Below are 27,797 nucleotides of genomic sequence, written 5' to 3'. Positions count from 1 at the left end.
CAATATGCTGACTCTGTAAACCGCTTAGTGAGGGCTGTAAAGCACTGTGAAGTGGTATATAAGTTGAAATGCTATTGCTATGCTATTGTGGGAAATGTTAGTGCTGATGGTTATTTCTACAGGATACCAATGCCATCCTTTGCAGCAACAACAAAAGGAAGAAACCCTCAATACTACTGCATTGTTAATATTAAGCCTTAGATAAATTATTTCACTTTCTCCATTCACAATAGATATAAGAATTTCAACAGTCATTTTCTGTACAAAAAATAACATATTATGAACCCAAGAAAAGAAAGCTTCCTTCAAATCTTAGGGAAAATTTATTCAACTTACCGCAATGGCTTGAACTGTAGCTAGATAAATAAGAGCAAGATCATCAAGACTTTGAGACAGTGTCAGACCCACTACCTGAAGGGAACAAGAACATTTTTGTACTTACTAATTTCTTTTCCAAGAGAAGATTCTAATAAATTGTATTACAGAAGTAATTTATGGATATCATTATCACATGGTCCGGTAATAACCTCTAACTTGAATTGCTTGGATTGCATAAATTTAACAATACAGCGCAGGTCTTTAAAAAGGCATTCATATTGAGGATTTATTGTTACTTCCAAGTTGGGAAAATAATGCTTCCTTCCCCCAGTTGTAAGGGGACAACAGAGTTACTGGGCTACGTAGAGGGTAAATATACCTGCCTTTTTTGTGAATGGGGAACTGAAAACTGAGACACATATACATTTAATGTGTTTTGAAGGAAATCAGTTAGCATTTCTCCTTGCTTATTTTTATTGCAACTTTCAGTTTAAGTTCAAGCATTATGCATTTTTCCATGAAACCAACACAAACATAAATCAAAATCAGCAATTATCCCAAAGGCACAAGAGTTAATACCATCTTTAGGTTTTAATACATGGACATGAGATTGAATCCAGTCTAACATGTGACATGATAATCATCTTTTTGCTATGTTTTGAGTACTATTTGAAAACACACGTGCCGTACCACACATCTCTTCAAGTATTCCCTTGTGGGCCACAAATGTAGCATTCAACTAAAAAAGAACTCTGATGCAGAAAATATTTTTTTGTGGAAAGTAGAACAAAGAATAACGAAGAATAGCGGGGCTGCAAGGGGCCTTGGAGGTCTTCTAGCCCAACCCTCTTCTTGAGAAGGAGACCATATACCATTCCAGACAAACAGTTGTCCAATCTCCTGAAGCTAGGCATTTGTGAAAGGGTAATGTTTGTAAATGGTAATGCTTTGATGCAGAAACTGGCAGATGAAGTTTGGATCCAGAGATTAGGAAGAAATACAGTGACTCAACAGTTTTATACTAAAATTCAAGTTTAGCAGGATGAAATTCTCTTTCTTTGTCCAAATCTTCATACGCCTAATAAAGCTTCCAATGTTGCACCTAGACTTATTGTATATACTTCCCACATGATGTTGCTTTACAAAACAGCCTCTGGTCTCTGTAGACATATCATATTCTTCTATGTCTTTAACTGCATTTTTGCTGTTATATTCAGTAACAGTAATAATTTGGAATTTGCTGCTTATCAAACCCCTGCAAACTTTCAGGTAATCCTCTAAAATCATAAAACTACCCAAAAAATAGCAAGAAAAGTTTTATATGTATAGGTAAAAACGTACTCCATTATATTTTAATGATAACAGAATTGCATATAACTTTTCTTTTGGGGTTTTTTTCCCATCTTTTTCAGTTTGGATGTCAACAATCATTTCCAGAAAACCATTCTGTAAAATTTTCAAATAAAAATGATTAAAAAAATAAAAATACTAATTTCATGTTCTTACATTTATTTTGTTTTTCACCCTTTTACAACAACAGGCTGTTTCTTACCATGCCCTTTAGAGTCAAATCTGCAAGGGGAGATCGGTTGCCATGGAAATCTGGCCAAACATGTAAATCAACAGTGAGCAAACCCACAGGCAAAGATTTCTTAATCAGATCCAGGTGACCATTCAAGTATGTATATATACTTTGAGCTCTGCAAGAAAAACAAATGAAAAAAAAAGAAGAAGAAGAAGTGAGCTGAGCTGGGGGAGAAAGATTATTCTCTAAACATATTGCATGATTTGGACTCCTAACACAAATTAGGAAAGGCTTGCAATATGAAACTATAAAGGAATGAGGAAAGAGAATATGTCATAAGTCAAGGACTGCCTGTACTTGATATATGGGGTTTCTTCTGAAGCAGAATTAGGACATAATTTCAATATCAGCAAGAAAGCAAACTGTACTACAATGCTAAAATACAGTTCCCTGTAACCAAGTATTGTTCAGAATTAGATTCTCAAAATGCAGGTTAACTGAGTCTTAATGATATTTTATATTGGCATCTGTTCACTGAGTATCCTACCAGAAGTTTAAGGACTGCTATCTTTGTACAATCAGAATAGACTTTGCATGCCTTCTAGTCCAATTCCCTGCTCAAGCAGGAGACCCTAAACCATTTCAGACAAGTGACTGTCCAGTCTTTTCTTAAAAACCTGCAGTGATGAAGCATCCACAACTTTTCATGGCAAATTGTTCCATTGGTTCATTGTCCTCACGGTTAGGAACTTTTTTCTTAATTCCAGGTTGCTTCTCTCCTTGATTAGTTTCCATCAATTGTTTCTTGCCCTGTCTTCTGGTGCTTCGGAAAATAAGTTGACCCCTTCCTCTTTGTGGCAACCTCTCAAATAATACAATACTGCTATCATATCCCCCCTAGTCTTTCTTTTCTCTAGACTAGACAAACCCAAATATTGCAACCGTTCTTCATTTTTTTGTCTCCAGTCATTTAATCATCTTAGTTGCTCTTCTTTGCATTTTTTCCAAAGCTTCAACATCTTTTTTCTAATGTGGTAACCAAAACTGGATGCAGTATTCCAGATATGGCCTTACTAAGGCTTTGTAAAGTGATATTAATACTTACTTCACATGATTTTGATTCTATGCCTCTGTTTATACAACCAAAGATTGTATTAACTTTTAACTCCAAGGTTCCTCTCACAGTAACTATTTTTGAGCTGGGTTTTAACAGATACCAGATAATCAGAGTTAGAAGGGATCTTATAGGTCATTCTAGTGGTCCAATCCCCCACCCAAGCAGGAGACCCTATACCATTTCTGACAAATGGCAGTCCAATCACTTCTTAAAAGTCTCAAGTAATGATGCTCCCACAACTTCCGAGGGCAAGCTGTTCCATTGGTTGATTGTTCTCACTGTCAGAAAGTTTCTCCTTATTTCCAAGTTAAATCTCTCCTTGTTCAGTTTCCATCCATTATTCCTTGTCTTGGGTTTTGCCTAATCAGTACTCGTAACTTTGGTTTTTCCTGCTTCAGTGTACCTTTCTTTTCTCCACATTAAATTTTGGGTTTTTTTTTAAAGGACCCATTGTTCCAATCTGTTCAGATCTTTTTGGATCCCGAGCTTGTCTTCTGGGGTATTGGCTATTCCTGCAAGCTTAGTGTCATCTGCAAACTTGACGAATTCCCCTTCTATTGCCCCATGTAAGTCATTTATGAAGATATTGAAGAGTATTGGGCTTAAGACGGAACCTTGCGGTATTCCACTGCTCACTTCCCTCCATGTAGATGTAGTACCGTTAAGGACTCATTGAGTACAGTTTGTCAGCCAGTTACAAATCCATCTGCTGGTGATGCTGTCTATCTCACATTTTCTAGCATACCAAGAAGTAGGTTGTGATCTACTTTGTCAAAAGCCTTGCTGAAGTCTTAAGTATATTACGTCCACAGCATTTTGCTGGTTTAATAATTTAGTTACTTTGTCAAAGAATAAAATAAGATTGGTCTGGCATGAGCTGTTTTGAACAAACACATGTTGGCTTTTAGTTATAACTTTGTTTCTAGATAGTCACAGATCTGTTTTTTGATGATCTTTTCCATTATCTTCCCAGGTATTGATGTTTAGACTTATTGGTTTGTAGTTTCCTAGGTCTGTTCCCCCTCCCTTTTGGGGGGGGAACTATTTTCTTTCATGAAGAAAGAAGTGTATTTTGTGAGATCACACAAGAACAAGTGATTTGTATGTGAAATCACATATAAATACATGTGATTTATATACACAACTTTAACAGTGAGATTAAATGGTGAAATACTCATGCAAGTCAGGATATTTAGCAGGCACAATGCAAATTCCACAGCCTCATCTACTGAAGGCTTGGAGGCTATCCAGATAATGTGCATTGGGTTTAATTTCATTAATTTCAATTGGAACTTAAGTGTGCTTAACTTTCTCCAGTATGCACCCAGAGGCTGAAAGCCAAAGAAAGCAAAACATGCAAAATCTCACTGAAATCAACTGGAACAGCCAACTAGCCTTGTAATGCCTGCACTGACATGCCAATGGAACTTGCTCTTGCCACTTTATACATGTCTAAAAATCTTTTGTGCAGCTTTCTAATTTTTATGATTGGTTTTCCCTTCTGTATCAAAGTATTGAGGACTTTCCATCTGCAGAGAGATTGGCCAAAATAGCATCTCCATTTAATTATAACTGATTAATCAATGTCTCAGTTCTGGAGGTCTAAATAGTGATATTCATTTAGTCCCAGCATGTCTATTCAGCCATACACTAACGAGTTCCCTGTGGGAATTTGGCATGTGTTTACTACTCTGACTTCTGACCTGCTTGCAGCTGTATATTTATATTCTACATTTAAGCATTCAGCTGCACGTTGTTTCAATTAGGTTCTTACCATGTGTTTGCTATCGGATGGTATCATTCAAAATGAAGTACACTTGGAACACATTAAAATAGCTAATTTACTTCATTATTCATATACTTTAAAGTTTTTTTAAAACATTAATGTGACGTCTTGTATAGGGGGTGGGGGAAGGGGAGTCACTGTTTGAAAGTTGTTAAAATTCTTTCATAGAATTATTTCACTTTCATTCTTACTGGGTTGCCCAACATTAAAACATGAAAGAGGACAAGAAGAAAGATAACGGAAAAGCAGGCTGTAGTGACATAGCACAAGATTTCAAACAGAGAACATGGGACAATTCAAATATATTTCACAAGAAATTATGTCATGGAGCTGTAATAGTCCACAAATTCATACAGAATATACAATCATTAAGTATTCCAAAAATATTCTTTTTCTGGATGAAGGTATTTATTTATTTCAGGCTTTATTATTTTTAGAAACAACTCAAAGCAACAGCAATCATATCCAACACCTATTTGCCCTATTTTCTTTCCAATAATAACCCTGTGAGTGGGTTGAGCTGAGAGAGAGGGACTGGCCCAAAGTTACCCAGCTGGCTTCATGGCTAAGGCAGGATTTCAACTCATAGTCTTTTGCTTTTTGGCCTAGAGCCTTAATCAGTACACCAAACTGGCTCTTTAGCCAGTTGTTTGAACTTGAGTGAGACTGTAAAATGGTTTTGGAAACGTTTCTCAAGTCAAAACAATCCTATGTTAGCTGCAGGCAAACACATCTTTGTGAGGGAGATGGGTGATTTCTAAATTTGATGAATAAATAAATTTGTTTAAAGAAAAAACTTAAAATAAAGCTATACACCAGTGATTAAATGTTCCATAACATCAATTGGCAAAGCAAATATATCCATAAAAATACACAATAATATTTTTAAAGACTTCTTCTGTGTCTTCCAAAGATACATTAAAGAAAATTATCAAAACTGTAAATTCTTTGGGGGACATGTGCTCAAACAATGAAATCTCATTTGTTGCAAAATAAGTGCACAATTTGCAAAGAATTGCTTGTGTAAGACTGCTTTTATTTGATCAGTTATTGTGCTAATGTAGCTATTAATTATTTAAATTACATTAATTTTATTTTATTTTTTTGTACAATTTTGGATACCAGGAAAAAAACACCAGAAATTACAGGATAAAAGGAAACATAGAAAGTAGAATACAACAATGATTTCCTATTAAGATTATATTGAAAAAAATGAAACATCTATTATGGGAAATCGAAACAGAAGTACAGTATGACCCTCTGAAATGACTTTGTGTGTGTAGCTCACAATTCTATTTAAATACTACAAAAATAAAGAAACAAGGATGGTGTGTGGCCATAAGAACCAGTTGTCCATATAGCTTGTCCAAACAAAGTCCTTATTCTAATACTATTTTATCTGGAGATTGCCTGGATCTATTGAGGCCTGGTGCTTCAATGCTTTAAAAGGTATTAAAATCTCATGTATTTATCTTTATGATTCTATTTAACCTAATTACCCGATGTTCAGAATATATAAACAAATGTGTCATATTTAAATGCCACCACTGATTCTACAAAGACTGGCAAGCATTTACAACAAAAGAAACATAAAATCCTTAAAGTAGTAAAATCAATGAAACATCACCTCACTTTCACATGGCATCTTTATTAAATGGCCAACCCCATTTGCCATTGTCTTCTTTCCAGGTCTGATAGAATATAACTGGTCCAAGGTCACCCAGCTGCCTTTGTACCTAATTAGACTAGAATTCACAGTCTCCTACATTTTAGCTTGGGGCCTATGTAACATTGTATAAATCTTTTAATCAGAATTCATCTCTGTCCAGCTTTACAAAATCACAACTTAATTAAGAATAAACTGATTTTTTTATATTATAGGAGAGGATCAATTTATTTTCAGTGTGGTAGGAAACAAAGATCCTGATGTCAAAACTGGAAATTGAAGAGATAATAATCATCAAACATAACTATTCTCTCTAACTCATATTTTAAGAAGTCTGCTCTATTCCTTAAACTCCCCTTCCTAAAAACCTGCATAATGGTTAACATGCCGGTATGAGGTAATATCTCTTTTCTTTCCTTATTTCCACTTGGTCTTCTCTCTAGAGCAGTAGCCTTTGCACTGGGTGGAAATAATTTTATTTGGAGCACATATTTAACTGAACTAATCTAATTCATATTTACAAAACTGCTACATAGATCGGACCTTTTAAAAATATTTTCAAGTTTTCAATTCAAAACTTAAATACATATCCTCAATACATATCTGCTAGTTGATGGGATTTATGGAACAAATTATTTGTTACAAAATAGGAAAGTTTGTGTGTATTTGTATGTTTAGATTTATATCTTAGTCTATAAAAATTGAAATTGTTAAGATATAAAGTGAGCTATCATTCCCTAAGTAAAAAAGTTATTGTGAGAGACTGAAGAATCATTGCTGAGTGGGTTAAAATTGGAGGATTTGTATGGAATGGTTCAAAAATATGCCAAATGCCTTTTATTTAATTAAGAGATATTTAGTGGCAAAGAATCAAAGATTCTATTTAATTTTTTTAAAAGGAGGGACTCTGTGACATCACTCATATGAATGAGTGTGGGTGAGTGTTTTTAAGTGTCAAACAATTAACTTTCCATTACTTATATTATTATAAGATCTTTGTAACTGCTTCATTATAAGGTTAAATTCTTGACATAACCATCTCACCAAGAATGGCACCATTATGAAAAGATGGGATTTTTATGGGAATTTTGCAACAATAAATGCACTGAAATTAAGCCTCTGAAAACTAACCAGGCATTCACAAAAATTATTTTACAAGTCTGCCATGACTAGAGAAAATCAACTTCTGTTGATAACAGTATCTCAGAAATAGACATGTGACTCATTCCTCAGGTGTATTAAAAATGTATGCTAAAATAAGGAGGATAAAGAAGTTTGAACAGACATGTAAATATGAGAAGCAGCCCCAACCCACACCCCAAATGAAGCTGGGAGATTCTGGCTAACTGGTTTTCCTGTATTACAGCCAAAAAGAAATTTCTAAACAGAATAATAAATGAAGAAGAAATAAGGTTTATGACTTGACCTGGCTTCAGATTTTGTTTGTAGTTCTGGGAAAGCAGCATGTCCTTGGACAATATGCTCTAGCTTAAGAAAAGAAAAGAAAATGAAAAAAAAATATTGATTTTTTGATTGAAAATAGTTTAGTATTTTTGAAATATGATTACCTGGGTGACAGATTCGTTTCAGCAACTATACGCTCTGCCAATATGTAATTGTTACAATAATTGTAGCTTGTCATTTTATTTATAAAGCAAGGCCCTACTACAATTAACCCTTACATTATCTTTTCATACAAGGTAATTCAAACTACAGCAATTACTGCACCAATTCCACCCGCGCTTTTTACAATTTTGTAAACAACAAACTAAAAGACTCAAGGTCCATCCCACCGCTGATAGGACCTAATGGTAAAAGCTGCAACGACGACACCATTAAAGCCAATACCTTTAACGCATTCTTCGGCTCAGTATTTGTAAACAGCAATGGATCATGCCCAGTATTTCCTAGCTGAACCACAGAAAACTACAATGATCTAATACATATTGATTTTACAGAAGACAATGTTAAAAAAGCACTATGCAATCTAAAACCATCTCTATCTATTGGACCGGATGGAATATGTGCTACTTCTTAAAAAAGCTATCCACTGCCATAGCCGAACCTCTGAGCATAATCTTTGAAAAATCTTTCAGGACCAGCTCCTTGCCTAACCTATGGTCACAAGCCATGGTCATCCCCACCTTCAAAAAGGGAGACCCCAGCCTAGTTGAAAATTACAGACCAATCTCCTTATGCTGCGTCACCTGTAAAGTCATGGAATCAATTATTAACCAATCCAATATCCTCCACTTAGAGACAACCTACTCTCCAATAAACATTTTGGTTTCAGGAACTATCCTGTAATCTGCAACTCTTACACTGCAAAAACATATGGACTACGCAACTCGATCAGGGCAAAACAATAGATGCAATCTACATAGACTTCTGTAAAGCCTTTGATTCAGTGGTACATGACAAACTATTCCTAAAACTAAAATCTTATGGTATCTCTGGACAACTGCATAACTGGATAGAAGCATTTCTGTCAAACAGACAACAAATGGTCAAAATTGGGAGCGTCCTATCAAATTCTGTACCTGTCAATAGTGGTGTCCCCTAAGGCAGTGTTCTAGGACCAACTCTCTTCATACTCTACGTAAATGACCTCTGTGATCATATTAAGAGCAACTGCGTTCTTTTCGCTGATGATGTAAAGCTGTTCAATACCACAGACAATACTGCTACCCTTCAAAAAGATCTTGACTATGTATCAAACAAATGGCAACTTGAGATCTCAACAAATAATTGCTCTGTCTACATATTGGCAAAAAAAAATAAATCAGAAAATACAATACAAGCTGAATAGTGAAGATCTTGTTGATGATCCAAGCTCTGTAAAGGACCTTGGAATTCTCATCTCTAATGATCTAAGTGCTAGAGCCCACTGTAACTACATAGCCAAAAAGGCATTAAGAGTTGTTAACCTAATCCTATGTAGCTTTTTCTCTGGTAATATCACACTGCTAACTAGAGCATACAAAACATTTGCTAGACCAATACTCGAATACAGCTCATCAGTCTGGAACCCACATTACGTATCTGATATTAGCACAGTTGAGAAAGTCCAGAAATATTTCACAAGAAGAGTTCTTCACTCCTCTACTCGTTGTAGAATACCTTATGCCACCAGACTTGATATTCTAGACCTAGAAAACCTTGAATTACGCCGTCTTCGGTCTGATCAAAGTATGGTATATAAAACCATATATTGCAATGACTTACCTGTCAATGAATACTTCAGCTTCAACCATAACAACGCAAGAGCACACAACAGATACAAACTCAAGGTTAACCGCACCAAACTTGATTGCAAGAAATACGACTTCAGCAACAGAATGGTCAATGTCTGGAATACTCTACCTGTGGTTTCTTCCCCAAACCCCAAAAACTTTAACCTTAGACTGTCTACTATTGACCTCACCCCTTTCCTAAGAGGTCTGCAGGGGGCATGCATAAGCGCACCAACGTGCCTACCGTCCCTGTCCTATTGTTTATTTTTCTTATATGTACCCATTTCATGTATTCATAACTATGTATATACTTATACCTATTATCTTGAATGTATCTTTTCTTTTATGTATACAGGGAGTATTTGCACCAAGACAAATTCCTTGTTTGTCCAACCACACTTGGCCAATAAAGAATTCTATTCTATTCTATTCTATTCAATGCTAAGTCACCCAATATTAGTTCATATGTATGATCCACAGCAAAGAAACTAACTTTGCTAATGAATGTATTCATTTACTTGAAAAATGTATCAGCAGGATGTGAAAGACAGTATACAAAAATAAGGTAATAAATAATTATGTGTCTATATTAAGAAGATACAATAGGAGAGTAGTTTCTTTTTTATCTTTCTTTTGCAAATAGAATTCAGTCCAGAGCTAAAATCTATTTCATGACACCATCAATAAGGCAAATCTGCTTCCTATGGCACATGAGGGATGAATACAGTTATCACCCTCTCTTCCATGATTTACAGTAGGGAAATTTACTATGGATTTGCTGTAGATACTAAAATTATTTCAAAGTTTGAACTGTCACATAAGTTTATAATTCTAACCATTATTATACAATATCATCTATTGCATGTTTTCAATTAACAAATGTGAAGATAATGATGTAGCTTAAATATAACTAAAAAGATAAATGGAACTAAAAATTAGACCTACCAGTTTCCCTGTTACACTTTGGCCTCCTTCATTTAGCCACAATCCTGGAACCATTGCTGAATAATAGGGTCCCCAAACACCAGAGACAAATATAGGGGACTTGCTAACCTGAAAAGAAAATGTAAATTTAATTATGCAAACTATGCAAGAGTTCAAGCATTACAAAGTTGCAGGTTTATGGGTAGAAGCTTGTAAAAGTATGAGAGCCATACAGGTAATTCCTTGCTTGAAGCAAAGACGCCAAAGGGAAACTAGTGGCAAAGAAAGAGAAGCAAGATAGAAGCAAGACAGAAATGTGAGAAATTGCTCTAAAATGCACATAATCGTTCTTGAGACTGCAGCATCTTTTCAGTAACAACTGTCAGAGATTTGAAAGATTTCAGTATTGACAGCAAATGCAGGTATGGCAACATTGTGGCCATATTTCCAAACTATATAGCTCAATTTGATCAACTGTTGAGATCATCAGGCAATTTAAAGATAAAAACATTTATCTTTAAGAAGACAAATTCCGTTGTACCCAATCAAACTTGGCCAGTAAAGAATATTCCTATTCTTTCCTATTTAGGAAAAGAAAGCAGGGGTTTTGGAGTTGTCTTTCAAGTATTAACCATGATCAATCATCAAGGAATATTATTCCTAACTGAATTAAAATCTACTGCACTTATATTTGAGATTATGATTACTTCTAAATTTGCACACATACATCTGCACCATCATGTGTACACTTTATGGACATTTCTTATCTCATATTCTCTCTGTCAATACAACAAATAAAATTTTCCCATTTTTTCTCAAAGAACCTTTGTGTGTGTATGTGTGTGTGTGTGTGTGTGTGATGTTCTGACACAGAGGTGGTATTCAGCAGGTTCTGAACAGTTCTGGAGAACCGGTAGTGGAAATTTTGAGTAGTTCAGAGAATCAGCAAATACCACCTTCTGACTGGAAATTTTACAGTATCCTTCCCCTGCCACGTCCACCAAGCCACCCCCACAGAACCGGTAGTAAAAAAAATTGAATCCCACCACTGTTCTGACAATAACTAGCGCAAGGACAAAGTATAAATGGAAATAAGGTATGAATCAAAGAAGCTATATTTCAAGTTTTTACAGGTTACTTGACACCCAATTATTAATGAGACAACTGCAAATCCTCTTTTACAATATGCAAAAAATGAATAAGCAAAGCACACAATGATAACTGGCCACCTTATTTTAGAATTGTGCCAAAATTATTGGTCACTTGCAGTTGTTTTTAATCTAGCTCTGGAAAAGTACAATTTGCAACACTTCCAGATTACGTGACCTGAAGGTGGAATAAAAAATAAATTCCTTTTTACTATCTGGAACTCTGAACATAAACACAAAAACTTCCAAAATTTATTTTTCTGAACAACTCCAGGAAGGTCTAAATATTTTATGACCTAACTCATTATTTGCCATCTTCCATAAATGATTGGTTCATTGTTCCCAAAGCTACCTGAGTCTGCCAATCCTCAAAAGGAAAGTTAAATTAAAAGACTACAATTGGTTCTGCTGGGACACCATCAGGTTTTGAATATCTGCACCCCAGCTTGGTATTTTACAAAATACCCACAATAATTTACCAGGGTATTTCTGTCACTAGCTGATCTCCACTTACCCACTCAGATGTTCATATCATCTTACTCCTGAAATACCATTTGAATGCATTCCAAAAAACTATCAACAAATCTGCAGAGCAATTAAGATTTGCACATTAGTACATCTTGAGCATAGACAATGGGTGTGGAGCTTTTCCTCTGTACAAGGATTTTCTTTTCCTTCTGCCAGAACTCTACTGGGATCTTTTAAAAATCCTGGAATTTGGCAGAGGGCCACTTCTTCTTTCCAATAGATTTCTCCAGGGTTTTACATGCAAATATATTCTGCAGATTTACCATTCTCACAATTAGTAATGGCTTCCATAGAAGGGAGGTCCAAGCAGAAAGGGATGAATAGCTATTAAATATAAGGGCTGTGAACATTTCAAATTCTACGAATCTAAAAGCATGCATAAAAAACAGCAATAAAACATACCATAGATTGAGCCACATGTAGACGCATGAAAATAGCACCTACGACAACTATTTAAAGTAGCAGAATCTTTTCCCAAAGTTGTAAATCCAAATCTGCCAGGTGAATGAATGCTGAAATACTAAACCAGGCCATATCTAATTTACAACATGTACACTGAGGAACTGAAGCACAATGGCATATTTTGTGGCATGTTTAAGTGCATTTGAGCTGCTCTTTCCATTTTACTTTCAGTAATTCCATCTTTTGAAATACCTTTTGAGTTAAATGCCGAACCAGCCTGATTATTAATCCAAATTTAATTTTAAGAATCACACATTTTGTAGCATTTTAAAATGTCTTGGGTTGGCAGGCTCTTGAAAGTGTTTTTGTTGAGTATGATATACCTTTGTAAATTAGCGTAACAAATAACTAAACGGTATTTGGAAATATTTCCACATCATTAAATGTATTAAATGTTATCTGCACTGTAAATATTATGATTTTTATTCAGTATTTTGTCATCTCATTCAATATGGCAAAATCACTTTCAATGCAATCCAGAATCAAAAAAAGAACATACAATGAAATTGGTGGGAACTATATAAGATTTCCTGACAGCCAGATACCTTCCTCAGGGACAGGCATAAAGCTCAATTTTATTTTAAATATTTATAGCCTATCCACTATTCTGAAGACCTCATGATAAAATATAGACCATAAAAAAAACATTAAGCAGTAAAACCAACTCAATAGGTAATAATGTAACTAAAACATTTTTTTTAAATGCACAATTATAAGTACAACAACAAGAGGCATTATTAAGCAAAAAACATTGTATAACCATGACTAAGCTTTGAATGTGAGAATTAAGTTCTTCCTCTAGTATTGATAGATATCAGTACCATCCTGACTTCCAGTAGTGGCCACAATAGAAAACACATCTCTGATAGTGAATGGTCATTTAAAAGATTTTTTTTCCCTGTAAACCTTAATATTGGAGTAAGCTCATATTGAGAAAGATTTATGCTCAAGTTTCATGGTTCTGAAATAATAAGGGACTCAGCCATTCTGAGATTTTTTAAAAGTATGATTGGTAGTGCATAGGTAGGCAATGCAGTTCTTTTAGGACAGATGCTATGTTAAATCTGAAAGGAGTTCTGGATAATAACCTTACTGTTGAATTGTACGAGTGCAATTTCTGAGTCACATTTAAAATGCACTTATATGCTACCTCAAACTTGGAGGTAACTGGTCCATGAGGTACATGAACTTATCATTTGCAATATTTAATTTCTTTAGTCAGGGAAGGATATTATAAAGTTGTGAGTTCAGAGAATACAGTGATAAAATAATTGATCAATACAACATTTTGGGAAATATGAGGATTTTCATAAGGAAAAACATAGAAACTATACAAATAGTCTATTTGACATATGACAGAAAAGTTCACCTAATTTTTTTCCATACCTTTAATCTTCACTATTGATACTATTATAATCAGTAATACTGATACCATGCTATTGATCTTTCTGCATCCTGATTTTAGTGTAGGGAACACGAGAGTGCACAGTATAAATGCAAGAAAGTAGGTTTGAGTTTTATTATTTATTACAGAAGAACCTTGGGTTGCGACCGTAATCCATTCCAGGACTTCGGTCGCAACCAGATTTGGTCCTGAGAGGAAGCACAATTGACTGTGCATGCACGGACAAAAAAAATGGCACCAAAGGGGAAATCACTGCGGCAGGGAAAATCACCACAGCTGTGATTAGTCACCACCTGAAGATGTGTTCCCAACCAGAAGCAAAACTTTTCTGAAAATTTTGGTCGTCACCTGATTTGGTCATGGACAGAAGCATTAGCGACCCAAGGTTCCACTGTATTAGGATAATCATATTGTCTATTCCTACAAAGAATCACCTTACATGCATCATGCCCGGCCACATACATTGGACAGACCAATAGAAGAATAAGTACCCGCCTGGATGAACACAAAAATGCAGTAAAAAAGCTGGAACACACTTCCTCACTAGTCCAACACATGAAAGCCACAGGTCATAGCATCAACTTCAATGGCACCAAAACCCTAGCCACTGTAGAAAACCCCAGCCACAGAATTATCAGAGAAGCCAAAGAGATTGAAAAAAGACCTGAGAGCATGAATAGAAGAGATGATTCGAATCATTCCAAGAGATGACTGTCAATCATTTGGAAGCCTGCACTCACAAACAAAAAAATCTCCACACCACAAGCCAGGCAAACACCTGGGCACAAACAGATCCCCCCGATACCTCCAGCTCAAACACACCCCAACCAGGCACCCAGATGAAACCTAGCTTCCTAACAAATGATAGCCGTCCGTTTACTCGGAGCCAAGCTGCACTAAAAGCCTCCAATACAGGAACACAATGTTGCCAGCCAACCAAGACAAAAAAAGCCACAAAACAGACAGAAGATATTAGAAACACCAATCAAGCAGAACACAGCAAACTCCAAGACCAATGAACACAGACCAAGACTCCCAACCAATCAGGATGAAGAAAAAAACATTCTGGCACAGCAGTAGGCTAGCCCCAAATTTAAAACTGAAACAACTGTAAAAGTCTGACTCATAGACAAATTCAATACAGAAGCCTGGTGATGGCAGATGAGATTCTGCTGAAACGTTGCTACATATATATCTCCCAGAATTACTACATGAGATGGCAGCTATATAAGATAAAAATCTAAAAAATCTCTCCATCTCTTCTGATCATTATTTTGACCGGAATGACAGCGTCCTCAGACATCTGAAGAAAAACACTGGAGTTTCTGCGGTTGTCTGTTCTTCATTTGTAATCCATTTTAAACCACTGAATTAACCAGGGACATATTTCTCTCTTGGTTTGGAATATTTCAACTGTTGTGAAGGTTCAATGCTTATGGTAAGATTGAAAAAAGAGTCATGTGGGAGGACTTAACCTCAATCTACTCCCTCCAAGATTTATACTAATATGTTAGATATGTAAACATTATAGAGCAATCAGAAACAAATGAAATGATGAATCTAGTTTAACCGTATTCAGCTGTGATGCAACTGCCAGAAGGCAGTGTTTGTTATGAATAAATCATCTGGATGAGATACAGTCCTCAATTCAACCTTGGTGTGCCCAACCAAAACTCAGTGTCAACTCTTGAGGAGGAGTGAATTGAAAAAGTACTTGAAAGCACTGAAAAAAAATTCAACTTACAAATGTATAATTGTATATTTAAAAAATGACAGTCCCAAGAAAGCCCTTCAAGTCATATCAAATGATCTTCCTTAGATTATTACAGTTTTATAAAATCAAAGAAGTTTAAATTTAGACACATACAAGCAAGCACGGTCTTCTTTTTCTTTCTACTAAGCTCAATTCATCCTTGTGCACAGATAACAAATAAACCCATCACTTTCCAAATAAGATGAAAGCAGCGCTCTAGATTATAATCTATGAAAAACATGACAGGCAGGAAGAAGCAGCATTTCTAAGAAGGGCTGCCTGAAAGTGAAAGAGTTCCCTATACAGAGAATAAAAGGCCAAACATAATTTCCCCAAAGCTTTTTGAAATAAACCTTTCTCTGCACTTATGAATGTGTGCCTCTCTAGGGGTGGGATTCTACCAGTTCGCACCTATTCGCTAGAACTGGTTGTTAACATTCTAAGTTCGGAGAACCGGTTGGTAGAAGAAATTACTGGCCTAATCCTGTAAGGAAGACAGGAAGGAAAACTCTTATTACATTCTTGGCAGGACTAGACTTCCTGTCTCTGAACGTCTCTGGAATTGTTTTTCCCTCCTTTGCTGGTACTTTGCTTGTGTGGAGTGATCCTTCAAAGTTACAATGGCACTGAAAAAAGTGACTTATGACCATTTTTCACACTTATGACTGTTGCAGCATCCCCACAGTCATGAGAAGCCAGGTGAGGAGATGCGTGCCTTGATGTGAGTGATATTGAGTTGGCCACGCCCAGCCAATAACATGACCACCAAGCCATGTCCACCCAGTCACATGACCACCAAGCCACACCCACCATATAAGCCACACCCCAGAACTGGTTGTTAAAAAATTTGAATCCCACCCCTGTGCACCTCCCATTTAATTCTGATTTGTAAGTCTCTTATACTGACACATACTTGGGGGTGGGGCCTTCAAAATGATTCTTGCAATGTAAAGTTGTGTAGTTTAGTATTATATGCAGTAGTTATATTATTGTATCTTTTCCCCTGCATCAAATGGAATTGGCACTGGAGGACACAAGGGGACTTCTTCAGTTGACATGTTCATTGGAAACGATTTCATTAATGCTACCGGTATTTTTTTTAAAAATCTGTATTTGTGAAAATAATTTATATTTGTTGAAAACTCTTATTTTTTTAAAAAAGGAGTCATTGCAGATTTTACTTCACTAATTGTTGCCAACTATAGGGGCTCATTTTCGTTTCAAGGCCACTGAGCCAGTGCTATCCCAAAATATTTTTGTGGTTGTATGGCCAGCATGACATCACAGAGCAATGTTAACCTTCCCATAGAAGTAGTACCTATTTAGCTACTCGCATTTGCATGCTTTTGAACTGCTAGGTTAGCAGGAGCTGGGGGAGGATGGGAGCTCACCCCATCACGTGGCGCTCAAGCCACACAAACTTGTCATTAATAACACTAACTTAGTAGCTCACATCAAGCTATCTTTCATAACAGAAAACAGCATTATAATTAGAAGGCAAAATGTTGAACTCAATCTACCAAAAAATGTTTTTTTCCAGTGCAATCCATAGCTGAACTGTTAACTTGAACTGAACTAATATGCAGTTATCCATAATAGTTTTCAACAGCAAAATAATAAAGTTATAAAATAAAGTTATAAAAATTATTCTGGGATGAACTTTCAATGGGACATCATTATTATTATTAATAAAAATAGGTTCAAATATTCTTAAATGTATTTTTGGAAGAATGAAGTCTTCTCCACTTGTCATTCTTATTGCAATAATATATAAATAAAAGCACTTCATAAATGTTATAATATTATGAATAAAATAAATATTATTTTGTTAGTATTTGAAATTAAGAATATTGTAAGATAGTTTGCATACTTTAGTTTGTTGCATCTCATTTTTTGTTACTGAAATATAGACAGATCTTTTCCAACCTGTTAGCCATTGTGCCGTTCTCCAGATTTGCTGCGCTGCCGTAGCTTGGCCTTTATTAGTGCTTCTTGTTTCCATTAAAAAGCATGTGCTGATTTGAAATGTTTTACCTGGTCACTAATTAATATAAATCCTAGGGAAATTTAACTTATGTACGCAGATAAAAACAGAAGCAGCGCCACAGAAATAATAACAAGCTGTCAAATATTTCACAAACCCTTCTGACGTGAGCCATCACCTCCATATTATAGATTTTCAGTTTTTACTTTCCTATTTATACCTTTGAGTAATTGGATATATATTCCAAACAACTGTGCTAAAAATATTTATAAATTGCACCTAAGTATTCTCTCTTTCCAAAATCATACCCATCAAGATTTTTAAAACACATTAATTGCATATTTAATCGGGGCATAGACAGTCAAGATTCAAAATTACCCAGATAGGTAAAATACTGTCAAAACCAACAAAATAACATTGAACAACTGCTTTTCATAACTTTGTGCCATTGGTATATTTGGTAAAACTTATTTACTGATCTTTCTATGCAAATTTCACTTCTCCAAAACATTTTTAAAAATCCAACGGTGGACCTTATGGAAAGGCCTTGGAGATTTCATGCCAGGTAGACAGCCATTCGTGAAACCCATTTAAAATGCGTGCTCAATTAACTTGTGCATATTTCTAATAACAATACTGTCCAGTTCATTTCCTGCCTTCTTAAGGGCAGGGGTATTATGTGAATTTATATCAAATGTTTCACAGAAGACAAGATCTGTAAACTTCCATTAATGTTTTGGAGTTTGGCAATTTTGAATAACATTTTTGCTTTGTATTTTAAGGCCCGCAATTCAATTTTTTTAAAAAATAATTTCAGTTACTGGCACTGTCTGGATACAGAATAACCTTTGCCCCTCTAATATTTACTATGTCGCCTGCAATGCAATAGAAGCAGAGAGCTTTGATAAATGAACACAAAGGGCTGTCTGGGTATGTTTCTACAGGCGGTCTTGTACTGTACATTGAAATGGCTTTTTGTACTCCAAAGTCCTGCACTATTTACAACAGACATTACCACACATACAAGCAACATTATATTACTCAGAAACTCTATCATGCATATCAGTAAGATTGTTTTGTAGTTGTTATATTAAGATACATTAAAAAATAAGGTATTCTTTTGTAGTGTACAACTACTCCAACCTAATGTGTTTATTGTTAATATCTTATCTTCATATTTATTTTATTTATAACATTTCAATTTCCCATTTTGGAAATTATAACTATATTGTTTAAAGTATATTCCTAATACAATTCTTCAATGGGTAAAACATAATATATACAAATAAAATGCATTAAATAGATACACACCCTGCTAGAGAGAAATTCTCTGAAGATGGGCTCCAGGAGAAAACTGAAAGTTCGAAAGACAAAATATCTGGTTCTGGTGACTGACCCAAATTGGATCTTGCAACATTATCCCGGGACACGTATATTTGCCTTCATTTAGAGTTTTAAAAATATTTCATTTTAAAATTGAATCAAAATGATTGCCAAATATTCCAGTTACTGGAATCTTAAATGGTGCTAACTAATGAATAGTTTTTCTTGATAGGTATAAAGATCTTCAATATAATAATTTTTCCCAATTCTTAATTCCCTTAATTTGAGGTAGAGTTGGGGTGACTAGAAGGAGCTGAACATTTACTGGCCGGATGCCAGAGGTGGTATTCAGCAGGTTCTGACAAGTTCTGGAGAACTGACAGCGGAAATTTTGAGTAGTTTGGAGAACCGGCAAATACCATCTCTGACTGGCCCCGTCCCCATCTATTCTCTGCCTCCCAAGTCCCAGCTGATTGTCTGGGTCTTCTTTTGTTGCCCTGCACAGGAGAACGAAGCTGGAAAGCAGATTAGTGGGGTGGGAAGGGAATGGAGATTTTACAGTATCCTTCCCCTGCCATGCCCACCAAGCCATGCCCACAGAAACGGTAGTAAAAAAAAATTGAATCCCACCACTGCCGGATGTCTTTACTGATGCTACATGGAGTTCACAGCAGGTTTTTTTTTTTTGTGCCCTAGGAGAGAAATATCTGCTGCCACCTATGATTGAACTCTCAATCTTCCAAGTGGGAGGTGAGTGTCTTCACCACTTGCCGCCAATTTGCTCTTTCACTATAATTAATATTCCACATAAATGTCAAGCTAAGCTTTTTAAAAGTTTCTGATAATTATTTAAATGTCCAACATGCTTACTCAGACAATGATTAGCTCAGATAAAAATGAAGCAAGTAAGTGATTTGTGGACATATTAAAATCTTAATTAAATCATATCTAAAATCTTTGGTTGTTGCATGATGCCACAGTTAGAAAATTCCTGATGGATTTTTGAGCTCATATTCAAGAAGAATATTACATATTAAAACTGAAAAAAATGCACTCTGTCCCATCACTACATCCTGGCTTTAAAAAAATAAAATATTTGACATCTATAGCTACCTACAAGTGGCAAAGGATGTGTACTTCATGTGTATGTTCATCTATGCATCCAATACCTGAATTCAGTATTTTTAATAGTATCCCACCAAGGATACAGAGCAGTGCCCCAATTGATTTATAGTTGCCAGAAACTCACATTAGCCATGCTGGCTGTGGCTGCTGGAAATACAGTTAAAGGCTCCCTATGCAATAGGTTCAAGACATAGGTCTGGAAAAGGTCAGATTCCTAATCAATAGATCATCCTCTACAAAAGGAAAACCACAGTCTTGCTCATCATAAAACATGTCTCAAATTACAGCATTCAGGAGCAGCCCAGTTTAAAGCAGAGTTGAAGGAAGATTTCTTATAGATTTTAGAAAGTAGTTATACTTTCTAAATACTCAATGAGGCTAATATTTTTTTTTAAATGGCAATAACCTGAAATTCAATACACTAAGAAACAACATCCTTCAAAGAGGTTTGCCTGCATGTTTTATTTCTGTTCAAACCTGGTTTGGTTTTCTGAGAGCTTATACATTGTATTTAAAAGTAAAATATTACTTGGATAATAAATGTGTTTAAAATAAAACGCCATTTCTAAATTACTTCAGAAATGGCAATATCTTTACCACTTCCAGGAATAAAAGCCTAGATCCGTGATGGTGAACCTATGGCACACATGCCAGAAGTGGCACACAGAGCTATCTCTGCAGGCACACAAGCCATCGCCCCAGTTCAGTTCCGCTGTGCATGTGCGTGCGCCTATCAGCCACCTGATTTTTGGGTATCTGCCACACATGCATGGGGAGCAGAGCGCATGCAGGAGATACGTGCACATGTGCAAGTGGCGGGGGAGCGTGAGGGGTAACATGCACATGCGCAGGGGGAGCAGGGGGGATTGTGCGTGCATTACATTATAGGTGCAAGCATGCGTGCATGCAGGCAGGCACTTTCGGCATGCAACGACAAAAAGGTTAGCCATCACTGGCCTAGATGATCAAGCCTATCTGAATAATCAATTTGTAGGGGGGCGGAATGGCAATATTCTGAATTTTCACACTTTAAGAAAACAAAGTTTTTAACCTAAAATTTTTATTTCTGTTTCAACCTGTTTTGGTTTTCTCCATGTTTATCAGTGAGACCAGGCTAGCAGACAAGGTTTCATTACAGAAAGCAGTGTGTATATATACAAGTAATCCTTGACTTACAACCATTCATTTAGTGACTATTTGAAGTCACAACAGCACTGAAGAAAAAGTGACATATGACCATTCTTTTCACACTTATGACCATTGCAGCATCCCCATGGTCACGTGATCAAAATGTGGAGTCTTGGCAAACTGGCATGTATTTGTAATGGTTGCAGATTGCTTTTTAAGTTGATAGTTTTTATTAGTTTATCAAATTATAAAATACAAAGGAAAATGAAAACAATGGGAAAGTAAGGGAGGAAAAGTGGAAAAGAGAAATTTGTAAGGGAAAAGGGAAAAGAAAAAAGCAGGTAAATCATCTTGTATATCATCTAAATGCTGAACAATTACAATGCATCTTGAATGACCTTTGGAAAAGAACATTTACGGTAGCGTCATGTTCCCATTTTAACTACTTCTTCTTCCTAGTGTATTCCCGCAGGTGCAGGATCCACTTTTCAGATCACTGAATGCCACTTTGCATGATAAGCTGAGTCTCCAGCTGCATCTCCAGGGCACAGACCTGCAGCTTGCATATCTTTGTTGATGGTGTCTTCACATCTGTTTTGGATGCCTGCAAGGCCATTGACTTCTAATTGGTAGGCCTGGCCGTGGTATCTTGGCCACGGTGGAAGGTGCTGCTCTCTGAACATGTCCAAAGCAGCAGAGTCAGCCTTTTCTCATCTTTATAATTGGTACCACACCAAAATGTTGTTGAATATTATCATTTGTGATGTGGTCAAGAAGGGAGATATTGTTGTTAAATGTTGCTGGGTAGGGGAAGGAGGGAGGGATTGTGGGAATAGCGAGGAAAGTGTTATGGAACATTCAAAATGAACTTTGTGTGACCTCTGAAGCAGCCTAGCAGAGCTGAAACAAAAGCCTGGTAAGTACTCAAGCAGCCACAGGTTCCTCAAATTCATTCTCTTGGGTCCTGGATTTTAGATGTATTCTATAGTTTTAGCCCATTTCAGGTACATTGGTTCAAAAATTATTGACCTATAATCCACCATTTCACCCAGTTAAATGTTACAGGAATGAGTATTTTAGTAGATTATAGATAATAACACAACATTAGATATGAGAAGTTCTTAGGATAAATAGGCCCTAAGTCTCCCATTTTTTTCTGAATTCATAGGCAATTACTTCAGAACAAAAAAGAAATGGAACACTGTGTGCATTTAAGGTCTTAACCATAATATGTCCAATTGCTGTTGTTGTCACCACTTTTCGTCCAAGTCCCATCCACTTTATGAAATGTAGCTTCCCAGCACAACTTTCAAGATCAGGTAGAGCCTTCAAACAGAAATGTCTATGCATCATTGAGAGTAATCTCTGTTTAACACAGTTGTCACATGGAGAGCTCTCAGAGCTTCTATTAATTGCACATTATTCTAGCTTTATACTATATACATATGCACTGCATGTGTGTAAAGAAACAGAATTCGTAGTCAGAAAAATAGGAAAGCTGTAAATAGGGGATTATGAATTATGCCTGGATCCTGTTTCATGAACAAACTAAGTACATGTATAGCAAGTCTGATCTGGCAGCTCCCAGTTAATGGAATGAAACAAAACAGTACAACTAAGAGATAGCTATGTGTTTGACTACTCTTGTGTTCTGTAGAGATATAAAGGTAGTGATCAATTTGCAACCACAACTGGGCCCAGAACGGCCATTGCTAAGCAAGGTGGTTGTTAAGTGAATTGTGCTTAATTTTACATCTTGTTTTGCCATAGTGTTAAGCGAATCATTACAATTGTTAAGTTAATCATTTCAGTTGCTACGTGAATCCACTTAACTTCCCACATTGATTTTTGCTTATTGGAGCCGTGGGAAGGTTGCAAATAGCAATAGCACTTAGATTTATATAGCATTTCACAATGCTTTAGAGCCCTCTTTAAGCAGTTTATAGTGTCAGCATATTGCCCCCAACAGTCTGGGTCTTTTTTTTACCATCTCGGAAGGATGGAAGCTGAATCAACCTTGAGCTTGGTGAGATTCAAACTGTTGGCAGCCGGCAGTCAGCAGAAGTAGTCTGCAGTACTGCATTCTAACCACTGAGCCACCACAGCTCTTTTGGTGATCACATGACCCTGAGATGCTACAACTATTCAAAATACATGCCAGTTGTCAAGTGCCCATATGACCATTGGATGTGTGCCAGTCGTAAGTGCAAAGACTAGTTGTGTGTCACCTTTTTTCAGTGCTATGTAACTTCAAACAGTCACTAAATGAATGGTTGTAAGCTGAGGATTATCTGTACTGCTTTCCTCCTGAGGGGAAACATACAAAGCACAAAGGATTTGCTACAAAAGGTATATTTATAACTAATGCTTCGTCTGCATATGCTTAATACAAGATATACTTTGTATATGTAATGCATATTTAATCCTCCATGAGGATTTCCTTTTTAAATGTGTTATTCATGAGAAAATCCTGTATTAACTTTCCATATTTGGGAACATTTATATATATTAAATGTTCGCGTCTCATGCTAGATGTTCTCCATACCAGTTTTTTTTTTAACAAAAAAAAAAATATCTCTGCTAAGTATCAAACCATTTTATTTCTACACTGGCAATGTGATTCATGCATATTTTATATTAAACAAATAACTGTGGGATAGTTTAAGTTATAAAATGCTGTCACGTGTGAACATTCATCTATTACGTTAGACAGAATACTGAGAAAAACCAGTATTTGAATAATTGTAGATTCATGGTTCTGCATTATTTTTATGAGTTTTTTGGGGGGAGGGGTTGTTTTCATTTTCCTGCAGCATTTCTCACTTCATTCACCATCCTCTGTACTAATGTAGTGAGGGACAACAAATTGCTGCTTTTGTGAATCGCTGGGTTATGGCCAATTGGCTGAAAAATTCTTTGCCCCAGGCATTTGACTCCATCCTCTTGGAGATCACACATTTAAACTGCCTAACATAAAAGCTAGTGAATAATACAACATGAAAATCCACCATGCAGATTTTGAGTGGGTCCTGGGGAAAACTACCCAAAATGCAATCAAATTCAGCAGCGTGCTTCCTTTCTATGCGGACATTTTCTAGCACAGCCAAGAACTTCGTCACAGTGATGATTTGAGAAGCCTGATGCTTTTGCAATGTGGCATGTTCTGCCATCAAATTGCAGCCAACATATACTAAAACCACTCGCTGGTCTGGCTCCTACTGAGATTACAGAAATCAGCCTGTAGGAACACTTTGAGCCAGCATGCCTCTGCGGTCTCCACCCCAGGATGTTCTGGAAAGACACGTACTGTGCAAGCTCTAAGGCTGAAAACGTGCTCCAGGCTCTATTTGTGTAAACAAAGCTGGCAACTTGAGTGAATATCGTGGAGCAAAAAAGAGCACTGTGTGAGTCGCTGGGAAATCAACCAAGTCAGAAAATGCACAATTGCTTGGAGTTTGTTTTTTAAAAAGTTATAAACAAAACCAGGCAAAGGACATCCCTTTGAACTAAACTGAGAACCTTGGAGATATTTATAATACACAGATTCACCCAAGCAATCCCTCGGTTCTTATATCCTGTTGATCTTTAAGAGGACCTTTTAACAGTCCAAAAGATAAAATCAGAGAAAATTAAGTTACTGCAAGATTTTCAGGCCAAAAGTCATCAGCTCCAAACTGAAAACACAGACTTAATTCAGAAACTGGGTGGAGTGCCTGCACAAATTGCATGATTTAACAATTGTCCCTTTCTGTCTGTGTCAGCATGAACTTTGTAAATGCACACTTAGAAGAAAACATAAGCATGAGATACAAATAAACTGTATGGAAATTAGGAAAGAATGAAAGCTATTTATACGGTTCTAAGAAATATAAATTTAACTCCATATAATCATCCTTGGTTCCTTGAACACAGTATTAGTTGAATACTATTTTTTAATCAATGTTTGAACTGGATTGGAAAATTGGAAGGAGGCTTTGTGCTTCATTTTTATGCGCGAATACCTTATTGCAATATTACAAAATAATTAACCATATGTTCAAGGGAGTTTTGCAAAATAAAAATAGACCATGTATTTTGAGGTTCTAGCCCCATTCTAAGGTTAGGGACCATACTAGGTCAGGTTTTGCCATCTAAAGTCTCTGAATTTAGGGAGAAATCCAATGTGATATTTTTTTCTCCAATCTCAGCATAAGAAACTACCTTTTTTCAATGTTAGGAAAGTAAGTAAGAATAAGTCATCCCAGCCCTTCATCACATCCTACAGCTAATAAAAATTTAACAACCAGGGTCAGTCTAATATAGAAATGTTAAATGGGAGAAAGAACAGGAGGGGGGAGAGGGACACAAGTCTGGTTCTGCTTTCAGAATGACAAAAGAGTTATTTTGATCTCCACAAACAGAGCAATCCAGATGGGATCTTTGTTTAGCAATCTTAAAGTTCCCTAGTAAACTGTAATCAATTTGGGAATGCCTTATATCAATGCATTTTAAAAAAAAAGGCAGAAGATTAATTTTAAGAACTTTTATTGATTAAAAGCCTAATGACTGGGATAAATTGAAAACCTTCCTTTATTTAATTTGCAGAGGGTTTTTTGGCCAGTTGGTAGACTACATGATTTAATAAGATTTGGGTTTTTTTAAACCTAGTGTACATATTACAATTTTATAAGCACATAAACTTACCAAAGTCCTCCTATTTACCAGATTAAGACTTCCAACGCTTCTCGTTGTATTTTTTTCCCCTCCTCCTTCTATGGAACTTCCCAGCCACATTTGTAGGAAAATATGGGAACCCAACAAATTATCTTGAATGCTTTCTTGTTAAGATTCTTTGAAAGAAGCCCATTACTTGACCATTGCACTTTCACCCTGTTTTATGTTTGCTGAATTTCTCCTGACAGTTGACTTTTTCGCTTGCCAGAACCACAACAAAGGAAAGCCTTGAATTTTCATTCAGGCCGTTTCCCCCCACCACTCTATTTCATTCTCTGCTCTGATCATCTCACAAAGATATTATTGTTGCTGGCTGGTTGGGGCTCAGTGCACCTGAAGTAGATCAAAGCCACTGTTTCATGCCAACTTGACCACACAGGTCTCTCTCCTACTGCATTAAATTAAACCTGATGATTCATCTCTATTGCCCTCAGGGTCCTTGGATAAAAAGGAGAAACGTATAGAAAGATTTTTTTTTAACAAAAACATGGAGGATAATAAACTTACATTTTTATAGCCCTAATTAAAAAAAGGTGCAGTTAATTTCAACCAACTGCAGCTGCATATATATCTCATTAAAAAGACATATACAATTGCTCTATGTTGTTGGCCCAGTATAAATAGATACAGATAAAAGAGTCCTTCAACCAAAAACCTTTCAAATACTCACTCCAGGTTTGTCATTGTTCAACGAGTAGAAAATTGCATTGCTTGTTACAATAAAGGTGGAAAAAAAGTTATATTTTAAGGCTGGAACATATTTACAGTGCAATCCTAAAAGCGTATTCAGTTGTTTTCTGTTCAGGTTGTTGTGTACAACATTATGACCTCAGATATGAATTACCGTATTTGTAACACTACAAGACGCAAAAAAGTGGGCGGAAATATCTGTGTATCTTATAGAGAATGTTGCCAAAGCCCTACCCACCCATCGGCCACCCACCCTTCAGCCTCTGCCTCCCAGCAATTTGCCTCCTTGCAGCAAACAGTTTGGTCAGCTTCAGCACAGCCTGATTTAGCACAAGCAGCTGATTGGTAGTTGGATAGGCCTCCCAGAATACCACTGATTACCTAGCTGTTCCAGGCTACGGGGATCACTGCCACCCATTGCCGCCACTACTGCCGATCACTGCCCCCATCTATCGCCACTTCTGCAGGCCCCATTTTCAGCATGACTGACAAACACCCTTTTATTCGATTTACTTCTGTACGTTATTTACATTTCCAATTACCTACTTTGTATTGATAGCCAACCATATATAACATACATTAATTATACATAACTGAAAATTGCTCTTTAGACTTTGTTCTTTGAAATTGTCTGATTGGACTCTGGAGACCAAAGAACCAATTAATTTAGCCAGATATATTTTAGAATCTATACTAATAACTGGGACCTTTGTGCTTTATTAAGCCGCTTTAATTTCTAGTCCAAGCTACTGCTGTATTCTGTTACACAAGGAGCCAGCTTGTGTTCTCCAAAACCTTGGGACATCATTGTGTTGTCTATCCCATCGCATTTTTCCCCTTTCTTATGTAGAAAACAAAGGAACTTTGGGACAATCTTAACCCACCAGTCCACATACTGTGTCCTTCAGCAAAATGAAGATCATTAATGCTGGAAGCCTTGAAAATCCCAGTCTGTTTACATCTGAGCTT

The 27,797-nt window shown here is 36.3% G+C and overlaps 1 protein-coding gene across 9 annotated transcripts in view; it reads right to left on the bottom strand.

The window, feature by feature from the left end:
* The window catches only part of FGGY (FGGY carbohydrate kinase domain containing), a 146,796-nt gene that overhangs the window by 55,138 nt on the left and 63,861 nt on the right, over window positions 1-27,797 (bottom strand). For all 9 annotated transcript variants that reach the window (XM_087929993.1, XM_087929990.1, XM_087929996.1 and 6 more), the window contains 4 exons: window positions 10,591-10,698; window positions 7,839-7,900; window positions 1,871-2,018; window positions 337-411 (listed from right to left, as the gene is read on the bottom strand). In XM_087929993.1, the coding sequence (XP_087786119.1) occupies window positions 337-411; window positions 1,871-2,018; window positions 7,839-7,900; window positions 10,591-10,698 (393 nt within the window). The remainder of the gene's footprint in view (window positions 1-336; window positions 412-1,870; window positions 2,019-7,838; window positions 7,901-10,590; window positions 10,699-27,797) is intronic.

Source organism: Pseudonaja textilis, chromosome 3, assembly GCF_049901715.1.
Source record: "Pseudonaja textilis isolate UNSWEBS1 chromosome 3, rPseTex1.2, whole genome shotgun sequence".
Taxonomy (NCBI): Eukaryota; Metazoa; Chordata; class Lepidosauria; order Squamata; family Elapidae; genus Pseudonaja; species Pseudonaja textilis.
The sequence above is the reverse complement of the archived record's forward strand: the minus strand, read 5'-3'. Positions and strand labels throughout refer to the sequence as shown.